Source organism: Anomaloglossus baeobatrachus, chromosome 3 (genome assembly GCF_048569485.1).
Source record: "Anomaloglossus baeobatrachus isolate aAnoBae1 chromosome 3, aAnoBae1.hap1, whole genome shotgun sequence".
Lineage (NCBI taxonomy): Eukaryota > Metazoa > Chordata > Amphibia > Anura > Aromobatidae > Anomaloglossus > Anomaloglossus baeobatrachus.
In genome coordinates this window covers 325,661,332-325,682,424 of record NC_134355.1, presented here as the reverse complement: position 1 = coordinate 325,682,424, position 21,093 = coordinate 325,661,332, and the positions used below count along the sequence as shown (strand labels likewise).

At 46.0% G+C, this 21,093-nt stretch overlaps 1 protein-coding gene across 3 annotated transcripts in view; it reads right to left on the bottom strand.

Moving 5' to 3' along the window:
* METTL24 (methyltransferase like 24) overlaps positions 1–21,093 on the bottom strand; it is a 96,357-nt gene that overhangs the window by 50,120 nt on the left and 25,144 nt on the right. The window contains exons 2-4 of one of the 3 annotated variants that reach the window (XM_075340053.1): positions 15,357–15,484; positions 5,686–5,784; positions 3,914–4,053 (exon numbers count right to left, since the gene is read on the bottom strand). In XM_075340053.1, coding sequence (XP_075196168.1) covers positions 3,914–4,053; positions 5,686–5,784; positions 15,357–15,383 — 266 coding nt within the window. In that variant the 5' untranslated portion in view covers positions 15,384–15,484. Of the gene's footprint in view, positions 1–3,913; positions 4,054–5,685; positions 5,785–15,356; positions 15,485–21,093 lie in introns of those variants that run through there. The other 2 variants (XM_075340052.1, XM_075340054.1) reach the window with 2 other exon arrangements.

Genomic DNA, 21,093 nt, shown 5'->3' with positions numbered 1-21,093 from the left:
TGTCTATCTGGCAGGCATAAACACTTGGCAGTGTGGCTGAACCTCCAAGCAGGATCCAATTAGGAATATACCCAGCACTTAAAGAGGACCAACAATCAGGATTTTCGTATATAAACTAAAGCTAGTGCCATACTGGCGCTATCACGCTGATTCTTAACATACTTTTTGTTGTGAGATCAGATGTATACTTGCCTATATTTCAGATAATAAAGTTTGTGAAATACACTGTTAGGGCGCTTTCACACTTGCGTTGTGCGGCATCCGTCACAATGCGTTGTGTGACGCATGTGACGAATGCCTTGCAAATAGTGTAATAATAAAGGCAACAGATTGCTGTGAAATAACGCATTGCGTTAAGTTTTCTAGCCACGAGAGAGAGCCCCCATCATCACCGCACACGCAGGCACTACCGCACTCATCACCGCACACCCCGCCACTACTGCACTCATCATCATCATCACACACCCCGGCACTACAGCCCCCCATCACCACTGCACACACCACGGCACTACTGCACCCATCAGCACGGCACACGCCCCGACACTACTGTACCCATCATCACCCCAGACACCCTGGCACTAGCGCACCCATCATCACCGCACACACCCTGGCACTAGCGCACCCATCATCACCGCACACACCCCGGCACTACCGCCCCTATCTTCACCGCACACACCCCGGAACTACCGCACCCATCATCACCGCACACATACAGGCATTACCTCAGTGACGTCCCCACTCACAGCGCGACTCCCTTCAGTTTCTGTGTGGAGCTCACAGGAGCGGCGGTGTTCTACTTCCGCTCTTGTCAGCTTCATGTAGCAGAGCTGGATGCGTCGCGGGACCTCGTGGATTACGCCGAACCTGGAGGGCTATTTGGGGATTTTAATAAAGTGGTGAAAGAGGGTGTTTATTTGTCTATTATTCCAAATATTTTTTTTCGGGTGTATGTGTTTATTTACTTTCACTTACAGGTTAATCATGAAATGTGTCTCAGACGCCTGTCAGGATTAACCTAGGACTTAAGCGGGCTTTACAATCAACAACATAGCTAACGAGACAATATATAAAAAGGAAGAAGAGTATACTTTACAGGGATCACCAGAAAACTGAATTCTTAGAAATATAGATCACCCTTATTACAAAAACAGAAAACACATCTCTCCACACTGGGAGTAAAGAGCATACATAGGAACACTGATTAAAAACATTTAAAAAGCCAAAGGCATCATTCCCCAACACACCAAAACCTTATACATTAGACAATCATATAAATATACAGTACAGAAATTGTATATCAATTTGGTTAACAATCTGTGTAAGGTGCCTGTAGCTCTCTTATCAGTGTACAGTTCCTACAGTATATCGGAACATACAAAAATTCAGTTATAGATCAAACAGATAAGTCTTATAACCTACATATATGCGTGGAGCTCACTGGAGCGGTGGTGTTCTACTTCCGCTCCTGTCAGCTTCATGTAGCAGAGCTGGATGCGTCGCGGGACCTCGTGGATTACGCCAAACCTGGAGGGGTATTTGGGGATTTTAATAAAGTGGTGAAAGAGGGTGTTTTTTTGTCTTTTATTCCAAAAAAAGTATTTTTTTGGGTGTGTGTTTATTTATTTTCACTTACAGGTTAATCATGGAATGTGTCTCAGACGCCTGCCAAGATTAACCTAGGACTTAAGCGGGCTTTACATGCAACAACATCGCTAACAAGATGTCATTGGGGTCACGGAATTCGTGACGCACATCCGGAATCGTTAGCGACGTCGTTGCATGTGAAACGCAGGAACGACCGTTAACGTTCAAAACTACTTACCAAATCGTTGATCGCTGACCAGTCGTTCCTATCCCGATTATCGTTGCTGTTGCAGGACACAGGTTGTTCGTCGTTCCTGCAGCAGCACACATCACTATGTGTGACACCGCAGGAATGAGGAACAACACCGTACCTGCGGCTGCCCGCAATGAGGAAGGAAGGAGGTGGGCGGGATGTTCGGCCCGTCATCTCCGCCCCTCCGCTTCTATTGGGCGGCCGCTTAGTGACACCGCTGTGACGCCGAACGAACCTCCCCCTTAGAAAGGAGGCGGTTTGCCGGCCACAGTGACGTTGCTAGGCAAGTAAGTATAGTGTGACGGGTGTAAGCGATGTTGTGCACCACGGGCAGCGACTTGCCCATGACGCACAACCAACGGGGGCGGGTGCTTTCACCAGCGACATTGCTAGTGATGTTGCTGTGTGTGTGTAGAGCCCGCTTAAGTGGCAGCTATGGGCCGCCATTAACTCCTTATTACCCCAATTGCCACCACACCAGGGCAATTCGGGATGAGCCGGGTAGAGTCCCGGGACTGTTGCATCTAATGGATGCAGCAATTCAGGGCGGCTGCTGGCTGATATTTTTAGGCTGGGGCTCCCCATAAAGTGGGGCTTCCGATCCTGAGAATACCAGCCTTCAGCCATGTGGCTTTATCTTGGCTGGTATCAAAATTAGGTGGGAACGCACGCTGTTTTTTTTTCAATTATTTATTTATTTATTGTACTGCACGATATAGACTCACCCACCGGCGGCTGTGATTGGTTGCAGTGAGACAGCTGTCACTCAGCGTGGGGGCATGTCTGACTGCAACCAATCATAGGCGCCGGTCGGTGGGGGAAGCAGGGAATACGAGATGGAATAATGAGCGGCCGGCATTTTCAAAACTAGGAGAAGCCGCCAGAGCAGTGTGACAGCTATGCAGCGGTGCGCCCGTGATCGGTGAGTGTGAGAGAGGCGGTGGGAGGGGGGAGAGAGACCAGGAGTGATTTTAAACGATTTAGATCGTTTTGCTGGACATGCTGAGCATGCGCAGTAGAACGTGATGGAATCCGTCAGCGGATTCCGCCGCTTAGTGCATTGCGGCGGAATCCGCCCCCATAGACAATCATTAGACACCTTTGCGAATTCTAACAGAATCCGTCAAGGTGCGTTATTTTAACGACCCAAAAAACGCTACATGCAGCGTTCCCTCCACCCGACGCTACGTCAAAATACTCAGCGTCGTCCAGCGGATGCAACGCAGACACTTGCGTTACGGTGCATCGTCAATACAAGTGTATGGAGAATAGCGCAGTGCGTTATAGGATTGAGCTATTCTCCATAGTGGCGGATTGCGCTGAACAGAAGTGTGAAAGCGCCCTTACTTGATTGATAAGTGATGCAGAATATCTAATAGGTGGGTTGTGTTTTGCTAGTCACTCCCGTCCCTGTCTGCCTGCCTGTCCTTCCTCCCCTGTCTCTGTTAATACAGGGAGAGGAAGGAGTGAGGAAGGAAAGGGGGAAGGAAGGACAGGCAGGCAGACAGGGGCAGGAATAACTAGCAAAACCTGACTCACCTATTAGATATTCTGCAGCACTTATCAATCAAGTAACAGAGTATTTCACAAATTTTACTTGCCTATATTTCAGAAAGTAAACATCCGATCTCAAAACTAAAGGTATGTTTAGAATCAGCATGATAACGCCAGCATAGCACTGGCTTTAATTTATATATAAAAATTCTGGTGGTTGGTCCTCTTTAAGACACAAACATGATTTTTTTTTAATGCAGTTTTTTCTCTTTATTTTTCCAAAATATTAAGCTTTGTTGCAAAATGTTATGAATGCGCCCCATAAAGTAAACCACTTGCAGACATTCTCACGTGTCAGGTATATGGGCATGAGGGCATAATATGATTTTTTATTTTCAAATTCACATCTTATATTTATTTGTCAAAAGTATATAATTGTCAAAATTGACACGCTAACAACCTCACTACTGTTATATTACTTACCCATGTAATCTCACACGAGTTCAAAATCACAATCAACTAAAATATTACAATCCTTAAGTTATTGTAATGTTTAAACATTTGGTGAATTAAATATCTTACCCCAAGGAGTAGACACGACATTGCTTACTTCTGATCTGGTGTGCTAAACTGAATTTATTATCCAGGCAGACTTTCCAGGGCTTCATGGAGTCTAGATAATTATCAGTCAGTCCATTTGTCATCAATCGAGAACAAGAGATCTATAGGGGAAAAATATCCAATCATTCTTTTCCATACAGCTATGAATATAAAACTGAAGAGTCACTTTTGTATACATCACAAGCTGTAAATATCCCATTTTAAAGTATTTGATGATAGATTGTATTATGTAGAACGTTGTTATGTTTAACGTCTGCATCAACCAATGCTACAGTACATATTTAAGTCAAAATTACTTTCAAATATTACTTTGCACAATATTAATATAATAGCTGTGAAGTCCACCCCATCATGCATGTTGAGGAACCACAGGACAGAATGTGAAGGTGATGGTAATTTATATTATATATATATTGTTTTTCTCAAGCAAAATGGGGCAAAAAAAGAGATATAATGTACTTTGAAAAGTAAAAAAATTCTTAGAGTGTGTGCCCACAATCAGGGTTTGCAGCCTTTTGGATACAGAGTGTTTTTGCTGTGTCCAGAAAGCTGTGTTGTGCAGTACAAGCATAGTGGATGGATTTGTTATCGCCCAGGACTATGGGGTACTCGGTCCCGGGCGCTTTATAACTGGGAAATGTCACTTTGGTGGCTGTTGCCCGGTCCCGTGCCCTGGGGGCTTTTTAATGGGGAGTATTTACAGGGGAGATGAAAGTCATTAGTGTGACGCCACCTGCAGGTTGTGGTTAAGATTATGGAACCACTGCTGCGGAGTTGGTTACCCCTAGGGATGGTGGTAATGGCAGCTATGGTGGTAAGCCCTCCGCAGGTAGGGCTGAGCCCAGGGGATGTATGGTGGAGACTTTCGCCTAAGAAGGGAGGCCACACCGGAATTTGCAGTTTAACAGTTCTTTACTCACTGTCGACCCTTGGACAGCTGGTTCAGGTCCCTGTACTTCCACTGCCAGCTTGATGACTCGGTTGCTCTGTCCCCGACACCCTCAGTGTGGTTGGGTCCCCGTAGCTTGGAGCTGATTTGGGGCCCGACTGTCCTTGTTTTGGCAGTCTCCTCATTTATACGGCGGGCAGTGTGGACCCGGTAGGGCCGGTCCGTGTCCCGAACCCTGATCCTTGCTTTACTGCTGGTGCCCCCGGATCTGTCGGTCAGTGAGGTCCGTGAAGGTCCCCTCACTGAGCAGGTAATTTCCAGGCCGTGTGAAGCTGACGCCTGACCTAGGGCCTTGTGCCCCATCGGAGCTCTGGTCCCAGTGTTACTCGGGTGTACCTACCCTGGCGACCACTCTCCTGTGCCACCAGGTCACTGTTACACGACCCAGCTCTAGGCACGTCTTTCCACTTCCCTCTCTACTCTTGACTCCTCTCGACTTGACTGCTTTTTGTCCCCTCCCACCAGGTTGTCTAGTACCCTGGACTGGCTACACCCTCTAGGTGGCCATCCCCTTTGTGTCTGACTAGCTAATTAACCCTGGGTGGAGTGGGAACTGGGATTTTGGTGTGTGTAAGCGTTACTGGCACTGGTGTTACAGGTCCCTGGAGGCAGGCCCTGCATCCTGGTGAGGATGCAGTATCTAGTAGTGCCCTGAGGGGCTCAGGGGCGCTACAGATTTATAGAAATCTCCTGTCCACTGTGCTTCTTTCCTCTGCAGCATAAACTTCATGGAGTGTTTAATAGATCTCAATGGTAAATATCGAATGGTTTTTTTTCTGTTTACCTGGGAATTTGTGATATAGTGTAGGAATCGCCTTGCTTCCTCTTCAAGAGAATGTGATGAATCAGCCCACGGCTGCAGGTCAATATGCCAGCGGGCAGGCTGAAAAGAACAACAGGCATTAATCAAATATGAATATACGGTAAATGCCTAAATACTAGTATGCTCCATATTTGAACTTTTTATGCTTAAAAGCCACAATCATTCATAAAGTACCCTGAAAAAGTATTCATACCCTGTTAAGTTTTCTACTTTTTTTTCCATGTTACACCCACAAACTTAACCTCTTTCCCCACGGGCGATTTTGCGGGGTTTTTTCCTTCTCCTTCTTCCAAGAGGCATAATTTTTTTTCTTTACACAAATACAGCCATATGAGGGCTTGTTTTTTACTGGACGAGTTGTACTTTTCAACAACATCATTCATTCTGCCACATATTATACTGGAAAACAGGGTAAAAATTACAAGTGCGGTAAAATTGGAAAAAAAAGTGGAATTGCACAATTGTTTTTCGTTTTTGTTTTTTATTTACCATGTTAACTATATGGTAAAACTGAGCTAGCATTATGATTTCCCATGTCAGAACAAGTTCAGTGATACCAAACATGTATAGTTTTACTTTTATGTAAGTGGTGAAAAAAATTTCAGAAGGTTGTCAAAGAAGGAATTGCGCTTGTCGCCATTTTCTGAGATCCATATCGTTCTCATTTTTCGGGATATGGGTCTCAGTCATGACTTATTTTTTGCATCTGGAGCTGAAGTTTTTAATTACCCTATACCATTTTTGTTTAGATACAATGTTTTGACCTCCTGTTGTTACATTTTAAAGAAATGGTGCGGCAACCCAAAAAAAACGTAATTTTGGAATTTTTTTCTCACTACATCTTATACCAATCAGATTAATTGATTTTATATTTTGATAGATCAAGCATTTCGGAATGCAATGATACTAAACATGTGTATTTTTTATTGTTTTAATTTCAGTGGGAAAAAGGGGGGTGATTTGAACTTTTATTTATTTTAAAAATATAATCTTTTTTTTCCTTTTTTTATTGATTTTATTAGTCCCTTTTATGGACTTTATTGTTACACAAATCCGATCTCTTCTGCTGATCGGAGCGATGCTTTAGCATCTCTCTGATCAGGAGAAATGCTGTATTCCGGTGAAGGGAGTCATGACAGGGATCCTCAGCTGTCATGACAACCCATTGGTGCCCCATGATTGCGCCATAGGACCACCAATGGCAAAGAGGAACGGCACGATCCCCATCGGTAAGCATTAAATTGCGCTTTCAGAGCTTGACAGCGTGATCTAAGGGGTTAAAAGGCGCGGATGAATCAGAGATTCACCCGCGCCTGTTAGCCTCACGTTTGCTGGTCAGATCAAAATACATGTGTGGGCATTACCGCGCTAACAGGATAGACACGGCCAAGGACATACCAAATTAGTTAATGGACTCCACCTGTAATTTATTCCTAGTATAACTAGTGCTGTTTTGTAAATGCCTCAGAGGTTTGTTTAATAGTGCATTAGGGATCAAACAGCATCATGAAAAGCAAGGAACACACCAGACACGGCCCCCGAAGAAGATGTGAAGCCCCACAGGTGTTGTATCGGTGCATACCTTCAGGGACTCCACGTAGCTGGATCTGGTCACAGGTAGGGAATCTTCGGTTTTGATCGTGACGCCACTCTCAGATTTGCGGTCAGAGGGGACCGCCACTGCAGATTAGGAGGCACCTGGGGCCGATGGTGGGTGCAGTCGGGTGTAGTGGCCTCCTGAGAGTGAGGCAAGCCCCAGGGCCCTTTGTAAAGCTGTAGTACCACAAGTCGCAGAATGACCACACGCAGGCAGAGTGTCTTTCAGGGTTTTTACTCACTTCAGGTGGCAGGGTGAGTAACCCGGGCGTAGCTGGGATGAACCAGGTGGGAACCAGGTATCCTTCCGGCTGACTGTATGAGGGTGACTACAAACTCGCCTTCCTTAGCCCTTGGTGGTTTGGGGTGACCCCGACTTTGAGTCCCTATGGGGGTCACCCAGGGAAGATGCTCCAAGCCTCTCTCCCCTTCTTGTTTTGCCGTGTGCTTGTTCCCCGGGCCAGGCCACTCCAGCCTCTTGCCTCCTGTGACCTATGGGCCCTACTTGCGGTTACGTGGCTGCGGCTTTTGGTTGTTGTGGTGTGGGCTGTAAGAGCCCCACACCGGCAGGTTTAGCAGGGAAAGGTGAATCTATCCTCGCTTCGGGATCTGCCGCCCGGTTGGGCCTGGTGCTCTCTAGCAGTCTCCTTACTTCCCACTCCGTGCACTCTCTAGCTGAAGCTGGCTTTCAGGCAGCACTCCTAGTTGACCGTTCTCCCCCGTCTGTAGCCACTGCGCGGGCGCTGTTAGACAGCAACAGCCCCACAGGTCTGCTCCTCACTGAGCCCTATGGAGTTCTCTGCTCTAACTGACTCACTGCTCCTCCTCTCCTGTTCTTGCCTACGCCACCTAGCAACCAGACTCTCCACCACACCCCTTGAGAGGAGATGGAGGCTCTACCCCCTCCACTATTCCAGTGAAGGTGAAGGCTTGCCCCCTCCTGGGATCCCCAGGGGTCCTCTCATGGGTACATGTGTGAGACCTGATCACTATGCGCCTGTGTTCCACACCCCGGTCAGCCTTCTGGATTACCTGTGTTGTACTGTCCCCAGCATGGGTGCAGTACTCAGTGGTGCCTGACCAGGTCAGGGGCGCCACATTCCCCCTTAGTTATCACCAGCACGTCCTCGGGCTGCAAGACAACATTTTAAAATGCATAAAACATTAAAACATGTAAAACATTTAAAAGCACCATGTATCAGACATCACCACCCTCCACCCACAAGTCCGTTAACCCACCCAAAACCCTCTCAGGAGGCAGGTCACCGGTCCTTTTGGTAACCAGATCTGGGCCGTCTACTTCCCCAGACCTTTCCTCCAATCTTCCTCTCCCGTTGGCCGCGACTTCAGCCACTTCTGGCAGGATGTAGAGGCGGCTTTCATGGGCTGGTGGTTTCAGGGTATACCTGGCCTGGTGGATCCGCGCCGTCAGCCTCTTCTGGCAGGATGCAGAGGCGGCCTCCACAGTTGGTGCTGACCAGGTACCCTCTTTGTGGTGGTGAGCCAAGGCCCCATAAACAGGCGTGCTCTCTGGTCGCAGGTGAGCCAAGGCCCTTTTCTACGGACGGGCCCCCCTGGTTGCAGACGAGCCAAGCCCCTAAACAGGCTGGACCTGGTGGTGGTGCCACTGGTGTAACTATTTACACTGCGAGAGTTTGTGGCTATAGCAAGTTCATAGCCTTAAGGTTTATGGGTTTTCTCACAATAGTTTTTGTGGGCGCATTTCTTAAACGTTGCAAAACAAAACTTTTCAAAACTGATCAAAACAGTAACTTCTCTTCTTACTTTCCTTTACTTTACTCCTCTTTTTCACTAGGGCGTGGGCATGTAGGGCACCGACACCTGTGACTTTCTTGCTCTCCGTCGTCGTCCGTGGTTGTTTCATCTGTAGGATCTTTGTCTGTGGTTGTTTCATCCGTAGGTTCTTTATCTTTCCTTTCTTGGTCTTCGTCTGTTTCTTTTTCTGCATCTGTTCCTGTATCTCTGTCTTTTCTTTCTTGTCTTTCTTGTCTTTCTTGTCTTTCTTGTCTTTCTTGTCTTGGACATGGTGCTACGTCTAAGGCATAGTAGCCCCTTTCTCCTTGATGCAAGGTGAACTGTACTACATCTCCAATTTTCAAATTTCTGCCTGAATGTCCTCTGGGCAGGTGGGCTTGAACATCTCTCCAATTCACAAATATGCCCTCTTTTATTCCTCTTACTACAATAAAGCCGTATCCGCTCTTCAGATTGAAGTCCTCTACAACTCCTCTGTAAAGGGGTCCTCTGACCTGGACTCTAGACCTTCTCAGTAATCTTTTCTCCTGCAGGTCTCTGGCTGTGACCTCTCTCTGCTCTGGAGACTGTGGTGTTGGAGGATACTTTGCTCTGCTGCGCCGTGTCTTGCGGGCTGGGTTCATGCCTGCGGGCTCCCAGGTGAGGTCTTTGGGCTGACCTTCGCCTGCAGACGGTGTCAAATCCTCTTCATCCCAGCGGGAATAAGGCAACATCTCCGGTTCTGAGTATAGATCCACTGCTGCGGCTGGCGTCGGAGTTAGCCCTTCTGCTTCCTGGCCTCCTCTCCCCCTTAGTTCTTCCTGGCACTCCTCTGGTGGCAGGACTGGGGATGGACTTTCTTCTGCTGGCCCGGGCGGGGGACTCTCCGGCGCGGCTGCAGGGGTTGCCTGAATCTCCTCAGGGGTGCATGGGGGGCGCAGGTACAGATCCACCAACCACTGGGGAAACTTGGCCTCCATGTCAGCCCTCATCTGCCAGTATTCTTCCTCCAGCGTGGGCTTCCTATCAGAGACCTCCGTGGATTGGGGAGCGGTATCAGCTCTGGCCTTGCAGGCCGGGGTAAATGGTATGTCTCTTTTATCTTGGCGGGCCGCGCCCTGTATGGCGGCGGCCTGGTCTTGGCGGGCCGGGCAGGGCATCGCTGCGGCGGCCTGGTCTGTGCGGGCCGGGCAGGGCATCGCTGCGGCGGCCTGATCTGTGCGGGCCGGGCAGGGCATCGCTGCGGCGGCCTGATCTGTGCGGGCCGGGCAGGGCATCGCTGCGGCGGCCTGATCTGTGCGGGCCGGGCAGGGCATCGCTGCGGCGGCCTGGTCTGTGCGGGCCGGGCAGGGCATCGCTGCGGTGGTCGGAGCTTGGCGGGCCGCACCCGGCGGGGCTGCGGCCTGGTTCAGCATATCACCTGCGGCGCGGACGAGCGTCGCTGCTGCGTTGGAGTCTTGGCGGGCTGGGTTCAGCAGGGTGGCAGCCTGGGTCAGCGTCACACCTGCAGCACGGATGAGCACTGCCGTGGTGGTCGGAGCCCTGCGGGACAGGCGGGGCATCGCTGCAGCGGCCTGGGCTTGGCGGGCTGCTTCTAGCGTGGCTGCGGCCTGGTCCAGCATCGCCGCGCCGGGCGCCTCTTCGGGGACCGCGGGCGTGGCTGCAGGGGTCGGGGCACTCGCGCTGGCCGGGGCATCACTTGACTCACCCACCGGTGGCAGCATCGGGGTCTGCGTCGTCGCCGCTCGGTCTGACATGCGTCGCGCGGCTCCCTCCTCGTAGGTCCGCACCGCCGCAGCCATCCCCAGGAACTCCGCGTACTCTTCTCTGACCTGCTCTATGACCCGGGTCTCCAGTCGATCACAGAACTGGGCCAGCTCCCGATACCACCAGGCAGCGGAGCCTGGTTCTGGGTTCCTGCTGTCAGACGCCATTCCTTCTGCGCCGTCTTCCGCACGATCTCCCAGCGGTGGCCTCGTCGCTGCCTCCTGTAGCAAGCTGTCCAGCTTCTGTTCTGCCTCTTTCAGCAGCTCCTCTCCCAGCAGCAGGCTTGTGGCTCCCCTTCTGCTCCGCCGTTTCTCGACGCTTCCACTCTCATAGCTGGCAAGGTCAGAACTCTGCAGGGGATCTCTGGGTAGCCACACCTCTTCGTGGGCGGTAACTTCTTCCAGCGCGGGCTGCTGTTGTTTTTCAGCGCGCTTTTCATGGTGGCAATATGGCGGCGCTTCCAATTTTTCAAGCGGACCGCCCAGGCACATGGTCACCTGTCTGAACAGGTCTAGTCCTTATCCTGTTCGTGACGCCAGATGTGAAGCCCCACAGGTGTTGTATCGGTGCATACCTTCAGGGACTCCACGTAGCTGGATCTGGTCACAGGTAGGGAATCTTCGGTTTTGATCGTGACGCCACTCTCAGATTTGCGGTCAGAGGGGACCGCCACTGCAGATTAGGAGGCACCTGGGGCCGATGGTGGGTGCAGTCGGGTGTAGTGGCCTCCTGAGAGTGAGGCAAGCCCCAGGGCCCTTTGTAAAGCTGTAGTACCACAAGTCGCAGAATGACCACACGCAGGCAGAGTGTCTTTCAGGGTTTTTACTCACTTCAGGTGGCAGGGTGAGTAACCCGGGCGTAGCTGGGATGAACCAGGTGGGAACCAGGTATCCTTCCGGCTGACTGTATGAGGGTGACTACAAACTCGCCTTCCTTAGCCCTTGGTGGTTTGGGGTGACCCCGACTTTGAGTCCCTATGGGGGTCACCCAGGGAAGATGCTCCAAGCCTCTCTCCCCTTCTTGTTTTGCCGTGTGCTTGTTCCCCGGGCCAGGCCACTCCAGCCTCTTGCCTCCTGTGACCTATGGGCCCTACTTGCGGTTACGTGGCTGCGGCTTTTGGTTGTTGTGGTGTGGGCTGTAAGAGCCCCACACCGGCAGGTTTAGCAGGGAAAGGTGAATCTATCCTCGCTTCGGGATCTGCCGCCCGGTTGGGCCTGGTGCTCTCTAGCAGTCTCCTTACTTCCCACTCCGTGCACTCTCTAGCTGAAGCTGGCTTTCAGGCAGCACTCCTAGTTGACCGTTCTCCCCCGTCTGTAGCCACTGCGCGGGCGCTGTTAGACAGCAACAGCCCCACAGGTCTGCTCCTCACTGAGCCCTATGGAGTTCTCTGCTCTAACTGACTCACTGCTCCTCCTCTCCTGTTCTTGCCTACGCCACCTAGCAACCAGACTCTCCACCACACCCCTTGAGAGGAGATGGAGGCTCTACCCCCTCCACTATTCCAGTGAAGGTGAAGGCTTGCCCCCTCCTGGGATCCCCAGGGGTCCTCTCATGGGTACATGTGTGAGACCTGATCACTATGCGCCTGTGTTCCACACCCCGGTCAGCCTTCTGGATTACCTGTGTTGTACTGTCCCCAGCATGGGTGCAGTACTCAGTGGTGCCTGACCAGGTCAGGGGCGCCACAAAGACATCTAAACGTGCGCGTCGAGGCACGTTTTTCTTGGACATTTCAAACCACTATGGGTGAGTGAACATTACTACATAGGATCGTCTCATAGACTTTGTAATGATTTGGAGTGATTTATTATATGGGAGCTTCTCTATGGAGACCATGATTTAGCCTATGTTTGTAATATGTGGTAAAGATGACAAAATAGACATATGTAAACTATGACTTGTATTCTATATATGGGATGAGTGTGGTTTCCCTCTACTATCTCACATTTCTATAAACTTAATTGTATTTGCATCAGGTCTATCTATAAACCATTGAGTACATGTTTAACGATGAACATTAAATCAATTGTTTACATCCTTGCCACATGTGGTTTGCTGGCCCTTTGTGATTAGTCATCAGAGACACCCTTTAAAACCTGATAATTGTTATTTGATATTTGATGTATTTGTTTGTCACTTCTTGTTGTAATATCCCGTAATAAATATTTTTATATTTTTGCAAGAAGTTTGCTGTTGACTTGTTTATGAAACATTTGGTCATCTTTAGGACCATGACTACGTATCCCCTTAGTTCTCCTGTTATGCACATTTCATTTTACGTTGTAGTCAAATATATCTATTTGACATGGTGCCATATTTTTCCCTAATTCATGTAATTTTTAGGTTAGGGATAAAGTTGTGGAAAAGAGTAAACGATTCATTATGTAACATTCAATGACTTGGAAGTTAGTAGCGTAAGATAAAGCCCCAAAGATCATTTGAACTTTAAGGGCATTTGAGTTTATTTAATGATATATTTCAACCATGAATCACATATTCAAAAAAAAAAAAAGAGAACTCCATGTTTATATTTTAGTGAATGAGAACATAAAAATGTTATCTTCCAGAAACAAATCTGTTACTTATCCAAGCCAAAAGACTGAGGTCAGCATTTGTAAGTGATTTTGGACAAGAAATATGTTTTAGCACATTACAATGCATAAAAAGTACAGTTTTTATAAATGATGCATGTGTCTTGCATTTGTAAAGTTTTACATTTCACAAAGTCTAACTTTGATATCATACATAGATATTATATTACCTAACATTGTATAGTCTTTCTAATATGCTCCCTCTATGATGCAGTACTCAGTAGCTGCCTATACAATACTTTATTGTTAGAGTCCACTGCAAACCATAGATACACATTCTCCCTGTTCCAATAACCCAGTCTCCCTGAGAGACTGGGCTGTGGTGGAGTTTCACCGTTCGTCATAGCCCAGCATCGTTCGAGCTCTGCAGTGAAGGAGAGAGCACGCGAGATGCTGGGCCGTGACAAGCGATGAAACTCCAACCACAGCCCAGTCAATCAGGGAGACTGAGACCCACCTGAGTGATGTCGGGTCAACTGGAAGTTGACGTGATATCACCGGATCTCAGAGTCACAGAGCCTGGGGCTCACGTGATGGGGATGAGCAGACCGTGATAGTGCCACTCAAAGTCAGAATTTACTACACAAGGTATTTGAGAAAATCCTTCTTTATGAGATTTACATTGATGTGGTCACTAATGCTGAGTAGTGGACCACCTCTTTAAAAAGGTACACCGAGTTTATCACTTTAGACAGCCCTTATTTATTAAAAGGATGTTTTGACAAAAAGTTGATCTCAAACTGTCTCCCTGCTGAGGACCTCTGCTGTAAGCTATGGGGAATCCTAGCAGCAAGTATTCAAATATCAACCTAAGCGAAAAAGTAAAGGGCTTGTTGCACTGCACATCCCTTGTTTTAACAATTAATTGAAAATAAAATTATATTCTCATTTCTCAGCAACATTATAGCAATATTGGTACTGCCAGCAGGTGATGGACATACTTATGGCACACGAATGCTGTAGTCAATTATATAATAAAGGCTGCAGTGTTGTAGCTTGTTGTGACACAGCAGCGCAGACAATGTACACTACCATTCAAAAGTTTGGGGTCAGCCAGACAATTTTGTCTTTTCCATGAAAAATCATACTTTTATTTATCAATTGAGTTGCATAATGATTAGAAAATATAGTCCAAACATTGACTAGGTTAGAAATAATGATGTTTACTTGAAATAATAATTTTCTTCTTCAAACTTTGCTTTCGTCAAAGAATGCTCCCTTTGCAGTAATTACAGCTTTGCAGACCTCAATAGGGTTGAGATCAGGTGACTGGGCTGGCCACTCCATTACAGATAGAATAGGGAAGAAGCTGCCTGCTTCTTCCCTAAATAGTTCATGCATAATTTGGATGTGTGCTTAGGGTCATTGTTCTGTTGTAGGATGAATTTGGCTCCAATCAGCGCTGTCCACAGGGTATGGCATGGCGTTGCAAAATGGAGTGATAGCCTTCCTTATTATTATTTTACCTTGTACAAATCTTCCACTTTCCCAGCACCAAAGCAACCCCAAACCATCACATTACCTCCACCATGCTTGACAGATGGCGTCAGGCACTCTTCCAGCATCTTTTCAGTTGTTCTGCGTCTCACAAATGTTCTTCTGTGTCATCCAAACACATTGGGTTTGTGAAGGCTGTGAGAGACCAGTCAATTGTGCTGTGATGGGTAGGGAAATGCCAAGGCCTTCTGATCCTGTACCGGGATCATTTTTTCACATGCTGTTATTTTGTTGCATCGTTTCAGCCTACAACATATTTGAGCCCATCTGTATTTAATGCTGTCATTGGTTAAGGTAGCATGGGTCTGCTAACAGGTTTTGTGTTAGTTGTTTACTATTTTACAGAATGTAGCTGCAAGGCAACAATATTTATCAAGATATGTTACATTCCATGCATTTGCTTTCACTTTGTTGGTTAATACTTACAAAATAGTTATTTATTAACTCGCACATTCCATAGTTACGGTACTTTTAATGAGAAGAGTCAGTGCAGTCATTTCTACTGCATTGCCTTGCTTTAGTCCTCCTTCTCATACTTTCATACCAACTGGCAACTGTTCAAAGAAAACAAGAACAGATTTTCCAAACTTGCCTAATCAGTTATGTCTAAAGATGAGCCATTTAACAGCGTTCTATAAAATGAGTGTGAGAGGATGTAAACTATACTCAAAGAACATTACTATGCACCAATACTATGCACAGGGCCTTATTATTCTTTAAGCTGACTAGGCTGAAACCCAGGGCCCCTGCAGGAACTGGGGATGTGTCAATTTTATTGGGCTGAGGCACTGTTACCTGCACCTTAGAGCTGCAAGTAGTTATTACAGTGAAATAATTGAGCGTTAGCAGTTGTGACATCATGACGCATACTTCCTTATCACATTTTCATGAGCAATTTAGCCAATTAATGACCTTGATCAGATTTGCTCAAATAGTTTGCAAGGGCTGCCGGGAACAGCTAAAATAGGTATGTGTATATTTTAAAAATGTCAAGAATTTAATGAGAAATGAGAGATTAACTGAGATGTGAGGGAAGGGGTTAACACTTTATTTCAACTGGGTATTAGTGTCCGTGTACATACTGAAAATGTAGATGAAATCATAAGTTCTTCTTCCTAAATACCTTCCTGTGAATTTGACACACAAATGTACTCTAATTGCAGTCAAAACTGTAGTTGGGTGAAAGACTGAAAACAGCATTAGTGAACAGTCAATATGGTTCTCTTACACAAACTACAATGCAATACATGTGAATAGCGTTTTTAAAATCCCATATAGGGAAAAAAAATTGTAATGCGGGTTTTGCCATATATACAATGGTCTTCCACAGTGGATTTTTTCATGTATACATGTTGCTTAGGCCTCATTCAGTATTAGGTCAATTTTAGGCCCTGAACCTGAAAAATGATAAACACTGGCCATTATATCACATGAATCCTGCCTCTATCTCTGTGGAGACCAACTGCCAAAGATGTGTACCAGACACAGAGGTATGGATTCTTGCCCTGCTGTGTCTATGTAATTACAGTGTTTCCCCAAAAATAAGACCTACCCTAAAAATAAGCCCTAGCAGGAATTCCCAACCTTATTTGGAGTATGCTTAAAATCTAAACTCTACTCCAAAAATAAGCACTAGTTGTGGTTCAATAAGGAGGCATCCAGGCATCTAAAAAAGTTAAAGAATAGATGAGGGGCACTCCACACTGATGAGGGGCAATACCCCGAAACAGCTCTCTGTGGATGGATACCTGGCCCTTGTATTTCCCTTGTCATATCTTTAAACTCGTCAAGAGTTGGATATTGACTAAAAGGGCCACTTGATATGATGGTTATGGTGGTCTCCTAAAAAGAGCCACTCCTTGGCTAGGTCCTTCCCGGAGGGACATCTGGCTATTTTCTGTGTCGAGACGCCTAACAGAGGCTCCATAGACTTTTTTTGAAAGAATAGAAAAGACACACCAAAAATAGAGAAGACACACTCAACACTAGTTTAGAAGCAGTAGCATAGAGAACATAACATAGTAATACTGAGCAGTGTAGATGTGAATCCAGCTCGATGGTGAGATAAACAAAAACAGCAGAACTTGTTTGTGTGTCTATGCCTTACTTTCTCACCTCCTCCTATTCACCAGTTCATCTTTGTTTAGAGCAAGAATGATTTTACCTGCTTTCAAAGTGAGTGATTAATTCAGTAAGTGGCTTATATACATAGAGAAAAAAAATATATGCTACATTTATTGTATATATTTCTTAGATTCTTATACAAGGTGCTGTTATATTTAAACGGATATGTTCTTATGGTGAAATAGAGGTGTAGTATATAACCTCTCAGGCTAAAAACAGTGTTAACTCTCCTTGTAAACTGCAATTGAACCCACCACACAATCTTAAGTATTATATAGAACAAAACGGTTAGGTGTTAAATAATCCTGGATCCAGCAAGAAGAGATATCTGCACTTGGATATTTTCCACCTCAGGCAGATAAACTCTTGTACATAGATTCTGTCACCTACACTGTCAGGTTTCTTTTGTTCAAAATATATTTCAACATCCGTGGGCCACCCTGGAAGTGAAAAGTAGCATGTCATAGTCATAATTCTCAAGGTGTGCTACAATACTATTCTTAGAAAAAAAAGTACATGAGCAAGTGAGATATAATGGAGAGTGAAATCTACTTAAAAGTTTAGGAATTTGTCTCATTAAAGTCAAATTTACAAGTCAGTTTTTTTTATCTTGTATGCAGAAAATAAAAATAATCGATTTCCACTACTGCTAGACCTGATTTTCATACATTTTGGGCTTGTTTTTACCAGTCACAAATCATTCATTTTCTAGATGAAAATATAAACAATAAACAACCTTATGGATTTTTCCCAAACTTTAGTCAGTTATAGCGGACATCACACTAAGAGGCACTTTGCACACTATGACATCGCAGGTACGATGTCAGTGGGGTCAAATCGAAAGTGACGCACATCCGGCGTCGCAGTCGATATCGTAGTGTGTAAATCCTTTTTGATACGATTAACAAGCGCAAAAACGTCCAAATCGTATGATCGGTGTAGCGTCGGTCATTTCCATAATTTCGGAAGGACCGATGTTACGATGTTGTTCCTCATTCCTGCGGCAGCACACGTCGCTGTGTGTGAAGCCGCTGGAGCGAGGAACATCACCTTAACTGCATCCTGCTCACGCCGGCTATGCGGAAGGACGGAGGTGAGCGGGATGTTTACGTCCCGCTCATCTCTGCCCCTCCGCTTCTATTTGCCGCCTGCCGTGTGACGTCGCTATGACGCCGCACGACCTGCCCCCTTAATAAGGAGGCGGTTCGCCGGCCAAAGCGACGTCGCAGGGCAGGTGAGTCCATGTGAAGCTGCCGTAGCAATAATGTTCGTTACGGCAGCTATCACCAAGATATCGCAGCTGCGACGGGGGCGGGGACTAATGCGCACGGCATCGCAGCATCGGCTTGTGATGTCGTAGTGTGCAAAGTGCCCCTAATGCAACTCAGATATCTTCTGTTTGCTCTCTGCTTTTTTTTCCACTGATCTCACTAGAATGGACTGAAAAACTCAAAGTTAGGGCCACAAACCTGATCAAAATAAGTTGGGTTTTTTTTTCTACGTTGAGCAAACCCTATACGCTCTTGACCATGGTAAGCATGCATACAGGCCATGGAAGTTGAATGCATTACTTATTGTTTTCTTTGAAATATTGGTACCTGCTGATTCCAGGTGTTTCTGCAGCTCTCCACGAGTGGTCCTGGGCTCTTGGACAACTCTTGTGATAATTCTTCCACTCCTGTTTGGAATATTGCAAGGAGCACCTGATCGTGGCCGGTTTATGGTGAAATTATTCTTTCTACTTTCAGGTTATGGCCCCAGCAGTGCTCACTGGAACCATCAGTAGTTTAAAAATTCTTCTGTAACCATCTTCTTCAGTATGTTTTGCAACAATAAGGTTGCCAAGGTCTTGAGATAGCTCACTGGTTTTACTGGCACCTTGGTAATGAGACATCTTTTAATAGACCATGAGTTGAATAAAAATTATTTTTATTCACTTATATAGTGCCATGAATTCCATTTGTTTCAATTTACATACATCAGCAAGACTGTCTCCATTGGGGCTCGCAATCTAAATTCCCTATCATAGTGTGTTTGGAGTGTGGGAGCAAACCCACACAAACACAAGGAGAACATACAAACTCCTTGCATATGTTGTCCTTGGCAGGATTTGAACCCAGGATCCCAGCGCTGCAAGACTACAGTACTATCCACCGAGCCACCATGCCACCCATGTTGAACCAGCTGATATTGTTTTCACTAAGTAGCAGGATTGCTTTCTAATTACTGATAGATTTCAGCTGATGTCATTAATTTATATGGCATTTTGCACATCTTTATTCAAGTTTTCAATACTTTAGACCTATATCTCTTCTCATTATTATACACCACAATTTATGGACATCTATGGTTTGATTTCTTGTGTGGATTGGATGAGTTGTTACTGACATCTGGTGAGATATTCATGTTAATAGCACCTTTATAAATATAATTACTTAGAAAATTGGTGAAGTGTTCACTACTTATTTCATCTGCTGTACAGATTACAATTATATTGATTACTCAACTAAAGCAAAAATATGTATTATTCAGATGCTAGGTATGATTCTTCAGACATCTTAAAGGGAATCTGTCACCAGGTTTTTGCTACCTCATCTCAAAGCAGCATACAGCAGGGGCAGAGACTTTGACTCTATTGATGTAAAACTTGGGGGCACTTTGCACACTACGACATCGCATCTGCCGTAGCGATAATGTTCGCTACAGCAGCTATCACTAGATATCGCACCTGCGACGGGGGCGGGGCCTATCGCGCTCGGCATCACAAGCATCGGCTTGCGATGTCGTAGTGTGCAAAGTGCCCCTTAGTTTACAGGGTGAACCAATTGTGACACAATCAGATTCCTAAGATGTAACATGTATCAAAGCTCAGAAAGCTAGCCACACCCCTATCACAGTTCTCTGTGTATATTGTATATTGACAGTAAAGTGCTAATTCCTGCTACATGTGTGGTTGGACAATGTGGGCACCTAATCTGGCAGTGATAATATGCTACTGATAAAACACTCATTATATTGAAACAACAGCACACTGCCTAAGAAATGACATCCCTGAAATAAGTGTCTTTGCTCCTATCTCATACAGTCCTCAGATTACATAGTGAAAATCTGCTGACAGATTACCTTTAATGAGAACATCAGGCCAAATATCTGTCAAGGCATGCATACATTTAGGAAACATCTACCTACAACATAACTGGACTTACTGTTACTTTTTTATTGTGTCAGGATTCACATACAAGGTACTGTCTGAAATTACATTTACATCACCTCCTGTATGTTGCAATTGACAAAGTAATAGAACAATCCTTTTTATAGTCGGAGACGACGGTACTGAAATTCCTTACTAACAACAAAAGAGACCCATTTAAAACCACCTCCTGAGGCCATAAAAGAAATTGCAGTGGATTTTGACAGAACTAATTATGGCTGTCAGCGACTCCTCAGCAGTGAGTCAGTGAATTGTGTCTGCGGACACACCTGGCATGTGTTTAGAGAAAGGTGTGCTCAGCCTGGCACAGGTTCTTACATTATCTTCACTGGCTAGTTGGCAAGTCTGCTAGACCTACTATTTTAATAGCTCCTACATGTTTGCAGTATCATTATTCCGCATCCTCCATGACTCATGTGTATTAAAAGGTACATTTATTATCTTCATATGCACAAAATACATGATTCATAAGAACAAAATCAATTCTCTGTATTGGCAGATTGTGGCTGAATACTTTTTTAATCAGCAACTATACCTATAAGGCAGGGCTGGACAGGGACAAACAAAAAAAAAAAAAAAGCAGTCCTACCACACAAACAGGGGGGCATTCAGGGGGTTCGATCCAGGTGTCCTTCCCTTCATAAACCCCAAATCTGTGCGTGTACCCTGAGGTACTCTGTTCATAGCTTTTAGAGTTTAATTCTGTATCTGGCCTTCATACTGGGCAGGTATTGCCAGAATTTAAAGGGAACCTGTCATGTCCCATATGCGTTCTGACCTACAAGCAGGATGATTTGTGACCTAGAAACCCCTTCCTACCCATCTCTG